Here is a 16,064-nt window from a genome sequence, read left to right as displayed (position 1 = left end):
GGAGGGCTTTCATGTGGACTGCTCCAGAGAACACTTCAAAACGATCCTGTTTGAAGGCAGTAATTATGCTTTCTATTTAAAAATGTAAACTGAGATAAACTCGGCTAAATCTACTATATATGGAATAAATTGGTCGACAATAATTTGCTCTCAATTCGAATGGAGTATCATCATTAAGTATCATTAAATGCATCAAATTTTATTAAAGCAACATATTTAACGTGTTAGGAATTGCAGCCTCAAATGGAAGAAGTGTGGCCTCACTATGAGTTTAAAGTCACAGCACAAAAATGTGCGGTGTACTTATGACGGAGGCGGCAATATTGGCAGGCGCTAGGACCTGGTGAAGGCCCAGAGGAAGATCCAGCGGCACCCGAGTCCATCTCTCAACTCCAGCCGCTCCTCTCGGAGTCGGTTGGCGACGGGTAGGTAGACAAGAGTTCAGTTGTGTTCGTGGCCAACACGCCTCATAACCGTCATTTTTTTAAATGAAACATTTAAGGGATTATTACTGAGAACACGCAGAAGAACTTTGGGATATTAACCGACATGGAGTCCAAACGCCAAAGTGGTGAGTAGCTAACAGTCACTCACATTCCTCTTATCTTACTAGCAGCGGAGTACAGTAGCCGTGGAAGAAGTTCAAGAAACTCCATAAATAACAAGGCATCAATGTGTATTTAGATAGTCAGCCTTTCACTTGAACTCATCATAACTAACCAACCAAAGAGAGGGTTCCGGGACCAACGGCATACTTCATCTGTGTACTCGAGCCCTTCTGCTCCTGCTCCAGGAGTAACGGCAGAGTGACGTCATGCTCCCCACACACCGGTGCGTGTGTGCGTGTGTATCTGTGTGTGGATGAAGGTGGCATCCTCATCCTCACTCAGGTAGTGATGCAATCTGATGCCAACAGTGAAGTGCCTCGTTGGAAGCGGCGCTGTTGGAAGTGAAGCTGCGGCGGCAGCGTATGAGAGGCCGCTCTGTCTCTGCGCCTCCCGGCTACTGACTGCTGGAAACAGGAAGTTATCATCATGTTAGACCAGACAGGTGATGGAGTCCTGGCTTCAACTTTAAGGAAATAATGACTATTATTGTTTAAAAAAAAAAAAAAAAATCAGTCGACCCCCCCCCCCCCCCATACAATCCTGCTGGACTAGAGGCGCACTTATTAGCCATACTATGAATTTACACCAAGAATTGATGTCTGTACTCTTAAATATTAGGTTAAATTAGGTTTAAAGAAATAGCTCATCATTAACTTGGCACCAAAATCTTGTCATTAATAACAACAGGTTAGGTCTGAGGTGAACTGTTGGACAGAGAACCTTGACCTTGTTCTTGACACGTCCTTTTCCTTTTCCTCCTCATCTCACATGATTCAGAGAATTAAAACTCAGCAACTTTATTTGATTTAATTTTGAATACTATTCCACACGGAAGATTACAATATATTTAAACATGAAGTTATTCATTTGTTTCTTTCTGTTTATTACATTTTAATGCATATATTTAACCTTAAATGGCTTTGGCTTTAAAATCACACTGACTCACTCCTTATTAAGGGTTGAGCAGGTACAATTTCTTTGCCTGAAGACCAAAAAGCTTCACAGCACAACAGCACATGCCAGCAACTATGTGTAAACTTTGACTGACAGAATGGCGGCGTGGGATGTCACAACACGAAGCTGAATTTCACCACATCTGAAAGCGGCATTCCTTCCTTCGATCCCATTTTCATGTCAGAGTCTGTCCTCCTCCATCTGTTGAAGCAGTGTGGTACCCTCTCTGCTCAGATAAACAGAATATTACACATCTTGTAATTATCACTTGTAGCATGTGCGTGCGTGTGCGTGTGTGTGTGTGTGTGTGTGTGTGAGAGAGAGAGAGAGAGAAAGAGATGACGGTGAAGTAATATTGGTTCATGATGTGATTAGTCAATCAAAAGTATGCAGACCAGTTCCAACTCGGATAGGAAACAAGATGGCACTGACAGAGAGCATACCTCTGACCAAGCCAAACAAATGCACTCTTTTGTTATGTTAAATTGATCTGCACCAAAATTTACTGGGTTATCCATCGACCTACGCTACACCCCTCCGACACCTTTGGTGAAATCCGACGTCATTGGTTTCATGTAATCCTGAGAGCAGGCAAGCAGATGGACACTGATCCTCCACGGTGGAAGTAATGATCATACAAGTTGATTACACGTTTTAAATGTGTGTAATCATTACCCCCAGATTAGAAATGCTTTGGTACATAACCAGCTGTCTTTGTGGTTTAATGAATGTGATGGCATCTAAGCTATCTCATAATATAAAGTATTTACCGTCAGCTAATTTAACCATTCTTGGGCTCTTGCCTCATACTGCACATTGCATATACGAAAAGTGAATTTTTCCAAAACATTTGATTCTCCCTTTGAATTATCTAAAAGCTGCACAGGGCTGAAGAGCCGGCCGGGTGTTTTTTGGTTGTTTTTCAGCACATCCCTTTTATATGTCAATGGATCATTTGATTTAATACTAAAACATCACTTAGGCCTGTGGCAGTCCCACAGTACTTGGCTGCTCCTTACATGTGGCTGCTCACATGGTGGGACCACAGTACTACAGTAGTCTGGGTTTCAAATTAACGCAGTGCCACAGTGGCAGTGACCATGTCAAGCTCTTGTGTTTGTCTCTGGTGTCTCCTCACCATCTGCTATCTGAGGAGATAGTTCAAGAATGTGAATGCTCTTTTTAGCTGTTGCCCGCTTGTTTTGGAGGGGACTTTTTAAATTGTCTGATTGAATGCCATCTCTGGGCAAGCAGTGACATCATGTCACAAAAATAGGAAATACTGGATGCAGAATCTCTGAAAGCAGGCTTTTGTCTCAGACAGAGCTGCAAAGACTTGAACTCTAACCTCCCTCTGAAGAGGAAGGGTGTCTGGAGAGGGATGGAGGGTAAGGGAAAAGAGTTAAAAGGACAGGATCAGAGAGGGAGGGAGAGAAAGAAAATAGTGGAAGGGAGAATGTGGGATCTGGAGGGACCTCGGCCTCTAAGATTGTGGGGGAGGCAGGAAGAGGACGTCTGCTGCAGAGCAGAACTTCAAACATTCTCGTTGCCTGACAAAGGCTTGGAAAGCTTATGCTTGTGTCACATTTGAGTGTGTCAGCCAATGTTAAAGGATTCTGCTCTCTCACGTCATCTCTAAAGTAGAATAAAATGAATAGATTGAATGCGAGAGGCATCGCAGGAAGGAGGTTACAAATGTACAAGAAGTTATAAAAGTAACTTTCCTCCGGTGCTGATAAGCTCATGTGGTGAGCTGGAGAGCAGCAGCGAGTAATGTAGTAGTTGTTTTTGCTGTGAGCTGCAACCAAACACTCTAAATCAGTCCAAATGAGAGTCGCATGCTCACATCTCATGACTGGCCTTCTTCGGGAAGTCTGCGGAGACACACAAATATGTAGGTGGAAGCACACATACTTACATACACACGCGCACACTCACACAGAGCTTTCTAAGTACTTTTGTGTCTGCTTGTTTACGCCGTATAGCATAATAACTGTGTAAAATTAACTTTTTGTGTGTGTGTGTGTGTGTGCGTGTGTGTATAAGTGAGTGAGAGAGTGAGAGAGAGAGAGAGAGAGAGAGATGTGTGAAATGGGGGTTACAAAGATCCCTTTGTGGGTTAGACCAACCACAAGCCGTCAGAACAGCTGATTCTCAGCCTCTGAACCCTCAGGTCCCAAGAGAGAATGAACGAGAGAGAGTGAGATGAAAGACAGAGATGTACACAGATTTCAGAGAGTAAGAGAGAGAGAGAGAGAGAGAGAGAGCAATGCATGGATGGCCTTGACTGTGTAAAGTTCAAGAAAAAGAAATTGGGCCATTGCCCCTTTTGGAAATTCAATCAGCCTGCTGCAGGCGTGGGATTGAACACTGATGCTTTGTTGTTGTTGTTTAGGGTCTGATTTGAGTTGGTCCTAGACAAGAGGAACAATATAACTGTAATTCAACAATCAGCTGAAAAACAATAGTTCAGGATGACAGAAGAGGAAAAGGGGAGGGGGGACAGAAGAAGAATGGAAAGAGAGAAAGGCTGAAGTGGAAGGAAGAGAGTGGTGAGTAGGATGGAGGAGAGTCAAGATCAGGGAGGAGTGGAGGGAAGCTTCAGTCGACAGCTAAGACAGGAAACCACAGCTGCTGGCCGAGAAATGATGCGCGCGCGCACACACACACACACACACACACACACACACACACACACACACACACAGCTGCTGGATATATATCCTATAACCCCAAATGCCCATGGATCGAGACGATGCAGCTGTGTCGCACCACGCCCATCTCAGTGTGTGTGTGTTTGTGTTCCTATCTTGTTTTTTCTCACTTTGCATTGTTCACTCTGGTCTTGTGGGCCATTGTGGTCATCTAATTTTGGCCCTGGTGAAGACAATAGAGTATTGTCAGACTGTGGGCAGTGTGTTTGTGTGTGTGTGTGTGGGGGGGGGGGGGCAGTGGGAGAGAGTCACTCACTCTTTTTGTTGGAGAAATTTTTGTCTGATTTTGTTTTGCTCCAGTTCATCCACAGGATTTCTTAAAGTTGATGTACTGTATCATCGGTTACTTTCGCATTGAATTGATTAGCCCATAAAATGTCAAGAAAAATTCTCAAAATACTCAGAGCCCAGTGCTCAGATTACTTCATTCATTCATCGAATAGACAAAAACACAAAGACTCTTCATTTTCTGAGAAGTCAAATCCTTATATTCAAGAAAAAGTCCCAAACAGATTAATTGACTATCCAAAAAGTTAGCAATACATTTTCTTTTAATCGATTAATTGTAGCATCTTGATTTCATCCATGCAGAAGGATAACAGGACAGGAGAGAAGTTCAGAAGAAGTTAGGATATATATGTGTGTGTCAGAGCAGCAGCTTCAGCTTTGTGGCCAATGCTGATGGCCTTGGTGTTGTCAAATGTTTTCAAATATTTTGTATTTTCAGCTAGATGACATCGTAAATTTAACAATACCACTGCCAAACATGACAGATGAAAAAATGTTATGTTTCCACAAAAATATTTTTTTTTTGGCAGCATAGAAAAATCCACAGCACCTCAAGCCAAAGCAAAAAAATAAATAAATAAACACGATCTTTCCTTCGTGGTGATAAGAATTACATTATGGAGAGGGCACCCTCTCAAAACTGCAAGAGCTGCTGAGCAAATTGCAGTAGGCTATGTTGCAAATTTTTTTTTAAAATTTGGAGTAATTGTTCAGCTGTAATAAAATGTACGTTAAAGGTTAATTATTGTGTTAATCCATCACAGCAGAGAAGCATGTGCGCCATCATCTTACTGCTGAAGACTCAAATCCTTCATATGGAATGTCTGTAATGTGTGTATGAATGAGAGCTCAGCTGAATGAAGCCAGCCTGTACTACAGCCAGTCTGCTCACTATGTCCTAGTGTTCTATCTCAAGAGGAACTAAAGATTTCCCTCTTTACTTTGGCTCTATTTCCATCAGGGAAGGAAGCTTTCCCCCTCCTCCTCCTCCTCCTTCTCTTCACCAACTCCCCCCCTTCTTTGTCAGCTCTGAGCAGGCAGGATGTGTGAGTGTGTCAGAGCGTTTGGAACTGTGTCAAGGTCAATGAAAGACACACAGACACACACACACACACACACAGGATGTCAGTGTTTAACATGAAAACAATTACTTCTCAAAGAATAGATAGAAATGTCCAAAGTAGAATACAGTCCACGATGGTGCAGGAACAAGGAGCGGAAAACTCGCAGAAAGACACACGAAGCCTCTGCAAATGAACTTAAGAGATGTTAAATATCTCATCCCTTTCAGCTGTTACTGCAGGCGGCGAGCCGCGTTCCAAACTGACTTCATGACCCCTGTGAACTGTATTTTTACTCTGTGTGTGTGTGTGTGTGTGTGTGTGTGTGTGTGTGTGTGTGTGTGTGTGTGCGATACATGGAATTCATGCATTCACTGTATCTTACCCATGTATTAACAATGTGACTGTCAAACCCTGATAAACTCTGTGTTTTTTATGCTCTGCAGTGGTGATGGAGCGACTAGTTAGTGAGCTGAGCTCTCTGCTGAAGATGCTGGACCACGAGACAGTCAGTCCTGCTACTGCTGACAAAGTAGCCTCCATACGCAACATCCTGGATACTCTCTCAGGTATAAATACTACTCTAAATATATTTTATGGTGGTTTTAGTGTCACTGTCATTAGATGCGATAATTTGACGAGGACAAGGTAGCTGTCTGTTTCAGCTATTGAAGTTTCATGTTTCAGCATTTTGGAATAGTTAACAATGTTGAAGTAATTCAGTCAGTGCCCTAAAAATATTGAAGCTAGGTACCTGGCTGCAAATGTGACAGATTGCCAGCACTACAGAAATATGGAATTTTTAATTCATAATACTGATATTTCTAACCATTACACATGTGATAGAATACAACTGTAATTTAAAAAATAATCATCCAGGGAAGAAAAGAAAAAGAGGTGGGAGAAAGACGGAGGACTCGGACCAAATAAATAGGAAAAAAGCATGAACATAGACGTATAGTTGTGTCAATGGGAGGTCAAGAGCAGAGCTGAAAGGAATAGAGGGATAGATGGGTTTATAAAGTGGAAGGAAGGGAGTGAGAGAGCAAGAGGTGGTGAGGCTCATGGTAGGATGGAGGAGAGCCAAGGAGGGAGTGCAGAGAAGCTCGTGTCGACAGCTCAGACAGGAAACCGCAGCTGCTGGCTGAGAATGAATACTCATCTTTTTGTACGTTCATGCCACATGCACTTTTTCTGATGACATTTTACAGTTAGCATTGCAGAGCTTTGATCTGTAACTACAGCAAGACAAAACATTCTATAGAAATCTTGACAAATAAAATGACATTTGCTCATTCTTTTGCTCTTCCACTGAATTTTTCTCTATGCAGCACTTCTTTTCATTTTGACAAATCCCATACAAGGAAATGTAAGTCAGAGTTAGAGCTGAATGACATGAAGTCACCTTGAAGCCTTTATTTATCCCAGCCAGGGGATTTGACTGAGCACCCTTGCGTTTTTTCGGGCTGCATCCTTCCTCACATTAATTAAGTTTGACGCTTGCAGCAGTTCAGCCAAAGCATTTCAGAGTTGAGCAATTTGCTCAACGTCTCTTGAGGAGTGTTTATTTGGAAAGGGACGGATCATTTCTGTCCTGCTTGATCCGGGTCATTTTGTAATGGGGCAACCTTCGTGTCATGAGTCAACAAGACTGCAACTTACACAGCAGAGAAATAGTAGTTGATGCAACAAAGTGTGTGTTCGTCACATCAAATCTCACTGAGTCCTTCACAGTAAATCCTCTTCTATCTGGTAGAATACAGGACGTGAGACGGGTAAAAGGATTGATGTAAGAGGATAAGTTTAAAGAGGATAATGACACGTGGTCACAGAGAGAAGAGCAAAACATCCTCATGCTTCAGACTCCTGAGGTGTCTAGCAAGTTGTAGACTGAATAACCTATACTTCGTTAAGTTTTAGCGAAGTAGATTAAAATAATCCATATAAAATCAGACTTTTTTATTAGCTATATATCTGATTTAAATACACTCAAAAACATCAGTGACTGATTTTAATCTAAAAACTGTGTCAAAGGTACGTTCTGAGAGTCTGGCAGGTCAGATCTCCCCACACGTTCTGGCATCAGTTATCTTTATTGTTCTGGTGAAAAAAGCTCCACTCTCTCACTCCATGCTTCTCGTCTGACACATACACATTGTTTTGTTAGAAAATGAAAATAGTGACTCAGTGAGCAGTCACATGCCTGTAAAATGTATCTTCAAACACGTCGGTGATGCCAGTTCTGCTGACCTTAAAAACCACAGACCACAACCCTCACTCTGATTCTGTTTCTACTTCATCTTTTCCCCACAGTCAATGGATCAGATGTCTACATGAACAGCTGTCTCTATGGCAACGGCACAAGCTTTGTAGAGTCTTTGTTTGAAGATTTTGGTAAGTGGATCTGAAGAGAGCCTTGGATGTCTTACCAACCTTCCCCACTACTCCCTAGCAGGCAGGGAACGTTCCCGCAACATTGACAAACATTATCTACAAGTTATACTAATGTCAAATGAAATGATTTCATCTAACTTTCTCATAAATTTAAGGATAACTTAATCCATCCATCCATCCATTGTCATACAACCACTGGCGACCCGTCCAGGGTGAACCCAGCCTCGCACCGAAGGCTGCTGGGACAGGCTCCAGCCCCCCCATGACCCTTAACAGAATAAATGGAAGAAAATGGATGGATGGAAGACTGCCAAAGCAACCCCCCCCCCCCCTTTCACAAAATATCTGACTTTCAGTAGTTTGTAATCAAGTTACCACAGAAAGTGTAGCTTTTCTCAAAGAAGTTCATGTGCTTCTAATGGAAAGTCTGTTGATCTGATGTTTTGGGTGCTTCTCAATTTATATTTTAGTGGACAAATTTTCTTATAAAAATGCGATTGCTTATTATGCCAACAATTATTTTGAACTGGCAATAATATTTCCATCACTGCCAACATTAACCTTCTGCTCTTCCACCAGATTGTGATTTGCACATGCTGAGTGCATCTCCAGTTGAGCAGAAAGAGCCCAAAGAGGAGGAGGAGGAGGAGGATAAGACTCATCCTAATAAATATGTAAGTCCCTTACATTCTTTGTCTGTCCTCCCATATTTCTTTACCTAAAACTTTGGTTTACCATTCAACTTCTGTCCTCAGACACCGACTGACACACCCCCACCCCTGCCTACCACCCCCCTACCTGATGACTACTATGAAGAGGCTGTTCCTCTAGATCCTGGGTCCACGCCTCAGTACTTCACCACCAATATGAACAGTCAGTTTAACACAAAACAAACCACACAAACCCGCCGAAACACATCAGACATATGAATGTGTATGTATGTAATCTCTTCTGCTCCTCTCCTGTAGCCTCCAGGAACTCTGTAGAGGATGCCTATTATGAAGATGCAGACAATAACTACCCCACCACCCAGATGAACGGACCTCCTAAAAACTCCTGTCAGTGCAATTTCATCCTAGCAATCGTTCTCATATACATTATAAGTACAAACAGTCTATATGCTGAAGAGAATGACAAATTTTCTATGAATGGACAATAAATTCATAATCTTTGGTCTTTTGGTGCATAGACAATGACTCAGATGCTCTGAGTAGCTCCTACGAGTCTTACGAAGAGGAGGAAGAGGAGGCCAAAGGGCAGGATCCACCTCAGAGATGGACGGCTGAGGGAAGCTCAGATGGACCCATTAAAGACTGCCGCATCTGTGCCTTCCTGTTGCGCAAGAAACGTTTTGGCCAGTGGTCCAAACAGTTGGTTGTTGTCCGAGATAATAAACTGCAGGTAAAATGAAATGTTTCACATGAAAGGACCATAAATAAAGTTTCTCCTTACTATCAGCTAGTTAGATTTTTGTCTGAACAATGTCCTCTGACTGGTTCCAAGCAAGTGGACTATACATAGATGTCATGTGCTTGTACAAATATTTGAATATAATGACTGTTTTGAAGTTCTAAGCTGATGGCTTTTAATTAAACCTGCTCTAAATGCACCCACACAGTTTTAAGTAAGCTTTAAACCCTGGCTTATTTGGGGTAAGGCCCTGTTAGAAATTTGAACTGTAAGGAAACATCATTCCTGTACATGTACAAGTGATTGACATGGCGCTTATTTTTTCTGTCCATCTCTTTTAGTGTTTTAAGAGCATCAAAGAAACTACTCCCCACACAGAGCTTCCACTGAACCTGTGCAACGTCATCTATGTTACGAAGGAAGGCCGGAAAAAGAGACATGAATTGCGGTTCTCTCTGCCTGGAGGTGAAGCTCTAGTCCTGGCCGTTCAGAGTAAAGAGCAAGCACAGCGATGGCTCAAGGTACATTATTCATTATATCAGAGGGTTGAGGAGAGTCTTGATGTTGAGTCAAGATGTTTTTCTTTTTCTTTATCCAGGTTGTGCAAGATGTTGGTAGCCAGTGCAGCAACACTGAAGGACTGGATGGATCTACTTCTCCCATTATACAGAGGAAGCTGGAGCTTGACAAGGTGTGTGTCTCTGAGTGAGTCTCTCACATCTCTAAAGCTCGCTCTGTTCTGATTGAGATACTTCATTCACCCTTAAGACCATGGTGTTAGCTAGCTTTAAATGTCCACTGATCTTACAGCTGAGGGCAGTGCACCAAGGAAAGGATTCTGTGTCACTACTCTGCATGACCATGTTAATGAGCTACTCATTCACACACGCACGCACACACACACACACACATACACACACACACACACACACACACACATTCTCTATGCCCTTTTGAAAATTTAAAAAGGCTATATAATGGCCTATACATGCTTCAGTTTTCTTTTGAAGTTTTGGACGTCTGGTTTTGTCTCCTTTATCAAGACAGAAAAAAGCAGTAAATGTCTCAACTTTATGATTTGCAGGTGCTACAGTCTGACAGGCAGGCATCAGACTCAGACAGCGGACCAACAGTAGACAGTCAGTCAACGGCACATGGAGCAGGACGAGATGCCACAGACTCACTGAGTAGGTTTTCACTCATATGCTTGTCATTATTCATTTCACCACAACCTCTGCCACGTCTCACTGAGGTAGCTATGATGTTGGAGGTGTTGCTCATACTGAAAAAGCTCCAGATAATGATCGCCTGACACTGCTGCTCGCCTCAGCTTTATTGCCCATCTTTCACCTTTGCTATTGCTTTTACTGTTTCACAGCTCAAAACGAGCTTTAATGTTACTGGGTATCAAGTTTGTTATAACTGTAAAAGGTGACATTAAACACACATTGAGACATAGCTGCACTGCATCACATATCAAAGAGTGTTGAAGAATTGTGAATGAGACCATTATTTCATTGTGTTGTGCTGGAATCAGTTTCCTCATCCAACTCCATGCAAGAATAGACCAAGACCTAAATCTTGACATAACTTTAAAAAGTAGTTTTGACCGTCAAGCAGCCTGAAGAGCAAACAGGCTGTAACTTAAAAGGCCTCGATTGCCAAAAATATCCTTTCTTTCATAGTTTGGCTCAAAAATCCCCACAAATTAGAAGCGCACCAACACAGGAATCCTTTCAAGAGCCCGATCAAAAGAATCACACCATTTTTGTTCATCTATATCCAAAATCAGGAAGGATAAAGCAGGAGATCCATGATGCTGGGTTAGTGTATTGGTCAAAAAGGGTCATATTGTTTAAGTGTTGTTACAGCCCGTTTACTGACCAAGGCACTCTGGAACTGCAGAGACATGAGAGAAAGGGTGAGACAGGAAGTGAGGCGCTAGCAGATATGACATCCTTCCTGTCCTCTTCCTGCGATTGTGTCCAAATGACATCATAGGAACTAGGCTGGGCAGAGAGCTGCAGCAGGTGTTGGGAGAAGTTAGCCTCGAAAGCTTTAGACCAGAAAGCTTCTTTCTGACAAAAAAGATGCTCTGTGTGTCTTAAAAAAAACAAAAACAACACAAAAAAAACTTGTAGGAGGTCGAGTGAGAAAATGTAAATAGAGTCCATTACCTGGCTAGCAGCTCACTGTAGCTGAAGGCTTCACACACTGGACATTTGCCCAAGTCTCAGGGTTTTTTAAATCTAGCAGAAGGTTAAATTGCAATATTTGACTTAAGGTTTTTTTTACATGTGACTTGTTCTCTTTCTTTTAAATTCTCATTCTCAGTCTTCTATTGCTGTTTGGTCAAGTTTAGGCAACAAAACTAGAATCTTAAGTTGTGGTTTGCGTTAAAAAAGAAACTTTAACAGTGTTAACGCCACATATCACAAAGACATTCTGGCAGAAAGCCGCACAAGCTGCCATCGTAACAAACTCATTTGTCATGTATGGCTTCACTCCCAGACGCTGTATACACAGTCCTCCTTGATGTTGTCAGCTCTAGCACAGTCTGACCGGGGTGTGTTTGATTTCAGGCAGGGGAAAGCGTGGAGCATTCTCAGAGCTGACTGGGTCGATGAGTCGTGCAGCGGGAAAGAAAATCAATCGAATCATCACCTTCTCCAAACGGAAACCTCCGTTACCGGGAGAGCCTCCCTCATCATCTGGTCACCATGACAACCCCCGCTGTGGTGAGGACATAAACTGATCTGGAAGATATTTGTTTGATGGACGGTCTTGTTTCTAGACTACATATTTGAGTGACTGCCATAATTTCTGCAAAAGGAAAGGAGAGACTTGCTCAAGTAACACAATGGGCCTCATTCATGAAATGTTATTGTGCACAAATTTGTTCTCACACACTACGGGACTTTTTTTAGCCTTTGATTTAGACTTACAGGCTGGAAGCAAAGCCTGACGGCTATTCGTAACCCCTTGCTCTTGACATTTCTTGTGTACAACTTGGTCTTCACATGCAAAGAAATTTGTCAGCAGACTTTATTTTTGACATTTATGACAGCTTGTCCACTCCTGCCTTGTTGCCACAGGCTACCTCAGTGTTTGTCTGAGCGGTTCTTGGAAGGAGCGTTGGTGTGTGGTGCAAAGTGGAAATCTCTACCTGCACAAGGAGCCTGGAGACCAGCGGCCCCCAGTCATTGTGATTCCCCTCAAGGGAGCAGAGGTTGTTCCAGGGGGACTTGGACCAAAACATCCCTTCTCATTCCGCATCCTGCAGGGAGGCAACGAACTAGCAGATTTAGAGGTACAGTACTGCAGCAACAAAAGACCAGAGGCGGATTGATTTGATTTTTCATGACTCTCATCTCAAGTGTGAACATATGCGAAGCCATGACATGGATTTTTTATCTGAAAAAGCAGCTAAAATGTGTGTGTCCATCAGACCAGCTGCTCGGAGAATCTGGGTCGCTGGCTGGGTGTGTTGTTCGCAGAGACGGGCAGTGCCACTCTCCCTGAAGAGCTGCACTACGATTACATTGATGTGGACACGCTCACTGACATACGGCACGCTGCCAGACACTCCTTCCTGTGAGTCACTTCCTTCTGTCCATGTGCATTCAGTTTGAACTGTATGTCTGTTTTCGGAGTTTTTTCCGAAATACATTGTATCAATTCTTTATGATCTCAGTTGGGCCACAACCACTGCTACAGCATCCAGCCTTCCAGAATCTCGAACATACGATGAAGTCTATGAGAGTGTTGAGGTGAGGAGGCAACAGCTTTCCAGGCCTGTTTCTGTGTTTTATATTTTTCAGAGGCAGATTTATCTGAACTGACTAAAATCACTACGGCCAGTTTTTGACTCTACAGCTTTGTTGTTGGCATGCGCTGAGCTTTTCTCCAAGCTTTAATATCAGCTACAGTACAAGTTTTACTTTTGTTTATAAATGTCACTGTACGTCCGGTATAAATACTGTAATGAACTTGATTTCCTGCAATCATGCAGGATGGGGATATCGAGGGCAGAGCCAACCAGCTGAGACGTCATGCCTCCTTCTCCAGCAGGGACTCTGAGAAAACTGAGCAACAGGCCGCCATCAAGAGACACGCCTCCAGTAAGTCTCCTGTAGTGTCATAACGCTTTATGTTGCTTGCATGAAAATTACGTGATTGAAGAAGTGACCACAACCCTCTCCATGGACAGAAAATTTTCAATATCTGACTTCTGTAAAGCAAAGGATTGCCAAGGATTTTACTAACACTCTGTTATCATAAAGCTGTGTTTTATTGATATTCTTCAATGTTTTCTATCAGATGTAAACCAGTATGGACGTTATGGGAAAACGCGAGCAGAGGAGGATGCCAGGCAATACCTGAAACAGAAAGAGGAGCTGGAGAAGCAGAAGGAAAATCTCAGAAATGCACTAATTTCCCTCCGCAGGGAGAAGAAAGAGATGAAGGAGAAGATGAAGAGCAGCACAGGTCAGTGATTGGTCCAACCACACATAGAGCTCTGATAAGGCTTCTGGTTGAAAGTGGCATTCAGTGTGTGTGTGTGTGTGTGTGTGTGTGTGTGTGCGCGCCTGTGTGTGCCGGCGTGCCTGCAGGTCACGTGGTGGAAAAGCGGTTTGCCGAGCTGGAGATGTTGTGTAAACAGAAGGAGGAGGAGAGGGTGGAGTTGGAACTCAGACTGACAGAAGTCAAAGAAAACCTGAAGAAATCACTGGCCAGGGGAGCACTGGATCCACCAACTGACACCAAGATCAGTGTCAAGGTTGGTCACCATCGGGTCACTGACATCCTCCTGTGTAATCCTCTGAAAGTGATTGACAACGACTAAGAAGACATCAAGTTCAGAAAATCTTTCTCAAACTTAAGCATCTTTTAAAGAGTTTATTGATGTATTGATGTGTGTGTGTGTGTGTGTATGTGTGTGTGTGTGTGTGTGTGTGTGTAGGCACAGGGCAAAAAAGTGGAAAAAGTTTACAATGAGACAGTGCCTGTTAACTCCGCATCGGAGCTTCGCAAACGCCCTCCATCTCTTTATGCCTCCTCCAAGGGGAATGTCATGCAGAAGGCAAAGGTAAGAGTGTGTGTGTGGGTGTGTTGGGTGGGAGAGTGCATGCCTGCATGTTTATCTGTGTGCGTGCATTTTGGCGTGGACAGAAAACACAAGCAGTAGGTGTGTGCAGTGTGTCAGGTTTTTCCTCACTTTCTGCTGTCATGTGGTCTCCAGGAGTGGGAGTCAAAGAAAGGGACTTAAAGAGATCAGCAGATTGACTCAGGAAAAGAAAAAACTGACAGGAGGATGTGTGAAAGATATAGCAGAAGGAGAGTAAACTAAACTGGCACTGAATAGAAGAAGAGGAAGAGGAGGACCAGCTGATCCATCCTTCTTCCTACCAACAGAAAGAGTGGAATCTTTGGATGTACAGACCTGTCTTAACCACTGTAACTATGACAGACTTGACTGGTGTTCCAGAATTGATGTGGTTCGCTGTCAACATGAAACATATGTTTGCATGTGTGTTTACATTTGCAGAAGGCTGCAGGAAGTGAAAATGTGATTATTTAATTTAAAAGCAGAGCAAACAGAGCACTGTGAGTTGCTTGCTCAGTCACACTTACAGATATGGGAGGACGAGCTTACAAGCCCACCAGGCTCAGGGGCCGACAGGCTCAGGGGGCCCCAAGGCCAGAGCCACAGATCTCAGTTAAATGTAAGGACACCCTGATCACATTTTTTGACCCATGATTCCCAGTCTTTTCATATTATATATCTGCCAATTCTGTATTTGTCGACTTCCCTGTATAACACAGCTGCCCAGCACATGGACTGGTAACACACAAGTTACGTACACTGATCTTCTCCCTTTTCTCCTTTGTACTGTTCAAAATAAAGTGTAAACCAAAGTAAATAAATTATTCTTATCTTAAATTATCATATTGAGAGAGGCGTATAAACAAGAAGGAATGCATATTGAGTATGACACTGTTCCAGGAACCAATGTTATTATTGCAATGTGAAACTATTGGTTTTTACACAGTATATTTGTTTATTTTCATATCTTACTTTTGCACTTTATGTTGTCGTATTCTGTGATTATATCATTGTCTTTCCCATTAGCATTCACAACCCACTTTTTAAGTAGAATAATTTGAGGATAAATGCCTGTATCTGCCTTCCCTGTTGATCACAGCTTGAAACAACCGTACATGTTGGAGTAAAAAAAGAATTAACTTTTTTTTTTGACTGGTTGTCTTCTTTATATGATTATTGAAGTGATGAATTCTCTGAAATCAACAATTTGTGAATTCTCTGAAATCAACAATTTGTCCATCCAGGTACACAATGACTACGATGAAGAATCTGTAGAAAACAAACGTTAAGTATCACAGCTCTGCCGCCATCTCGTGGCGAAATGACAGTAACACATATTTAAACATTCTTGCATTGTCATAAATCCACACCCCTGCTAAACTTAATTAACTTTACTTCTAAGTGCTAGTAGTATAGAAACTATACCACTTCCGGCGCGGAATATCACGCGCGAGTCGGTACAACTGAACGTACAAGCTAGCCGTGTAGTAGGAACTAGCCTGTTGTAGTTTGTTTTTTTTCTCACATT

General features: G+C 42.6%; 1 protein-coding gene across 2 annotated transcripts; it reads left to right on the top strand.

The window, feature by feature from the left end:
- Positions 1-77: 77 nt before the first annotated feature.
- Positions 78-15,656, top strand: LOC147248543 (actin filament-associated protein 1-like 1). Of its 2 annotated transcripts, none has more exons than XM_086179243.1 (19): positions 78-425; positions 6,072-6,194; positions 7,939-8,019; positions 8,599-8,693; positions 8,775-8,892; positions 8,988-9,077; positions 9,209-9,420; positions 9,771-9,950; positions 10,028-10,120; positions 10,514-10,616; positions 12,012-12,167; positions 12,525-12,739; positions 12,878-13,023; positions 13,124-13,199; positions 13,442-13,550; positions 13,750-13,917; positions 14,043-14,209; positions 14,393-14,518; positions 14,672-15,656. In XM_086179243.1, exons 2-19 carry the CDS (start codon positions 6,077-6,079, stop codon positions 14,696-14,698), a joined length of 2,280 nt encoding a protein of 759 aa, XP_086035369.1. In that variant the 5' UTR covers positions 78-425; positions 6,072-6,076; the 3' UTR covers positions 14,699-15,656. The 2 variants fall into 2 exon arrangements, with proteins under 2 accessions (XP_086035369.1, XP_086035368.1); XM_086179242.1 differs by having other exon boundaries at positions 384-571.
- Positions 15,657-16,064: the final 408 nt, after the last annotated feature.

This window comes from Aulostomus chinensis, chromosome 15 (assembly GCF_037954235.1).
Source record: "Aulostomus chinensis isolate RoL2024-O1b breed Wild chromosome 15, RoL_Achi_v1.0, whole genome shotgun sequence".
In the NCBI taxonomy this organism is placed as follows: Eukaryota; Metazoa; Chordata; class Actinopteri; order Syngnathiformes; family Aulostomidae; genus Aulostomus; species Aulostomus chinensis.
This window is presented reverse-complemented; position numbering and strand designations above follow the sequence as displayed.

Bases quoted from the DNA above. Each gene is read 5' to 3' on its own strand.
- LOC147248543 (XM_086179242.1), top strand. From the start codon at position 550: ATGGAGTCCAAACGCCAAAGTG. The intron at 14,210-14,392 runs GTTGGTCACCAT...GTGTGTGTGTAG, and splicing joins ACACCAAGATCAGTGTCAAG to GCACAGGGCAAAAAAGTGGA. The intron at 14,519-14,671 runs GTAAGAGTGTGT...TGTGGTCTCCAG, and splicing joins ATGTCATGCAGAAGGCAAAG to GAGTGGGAGTCAAAGAAAGG.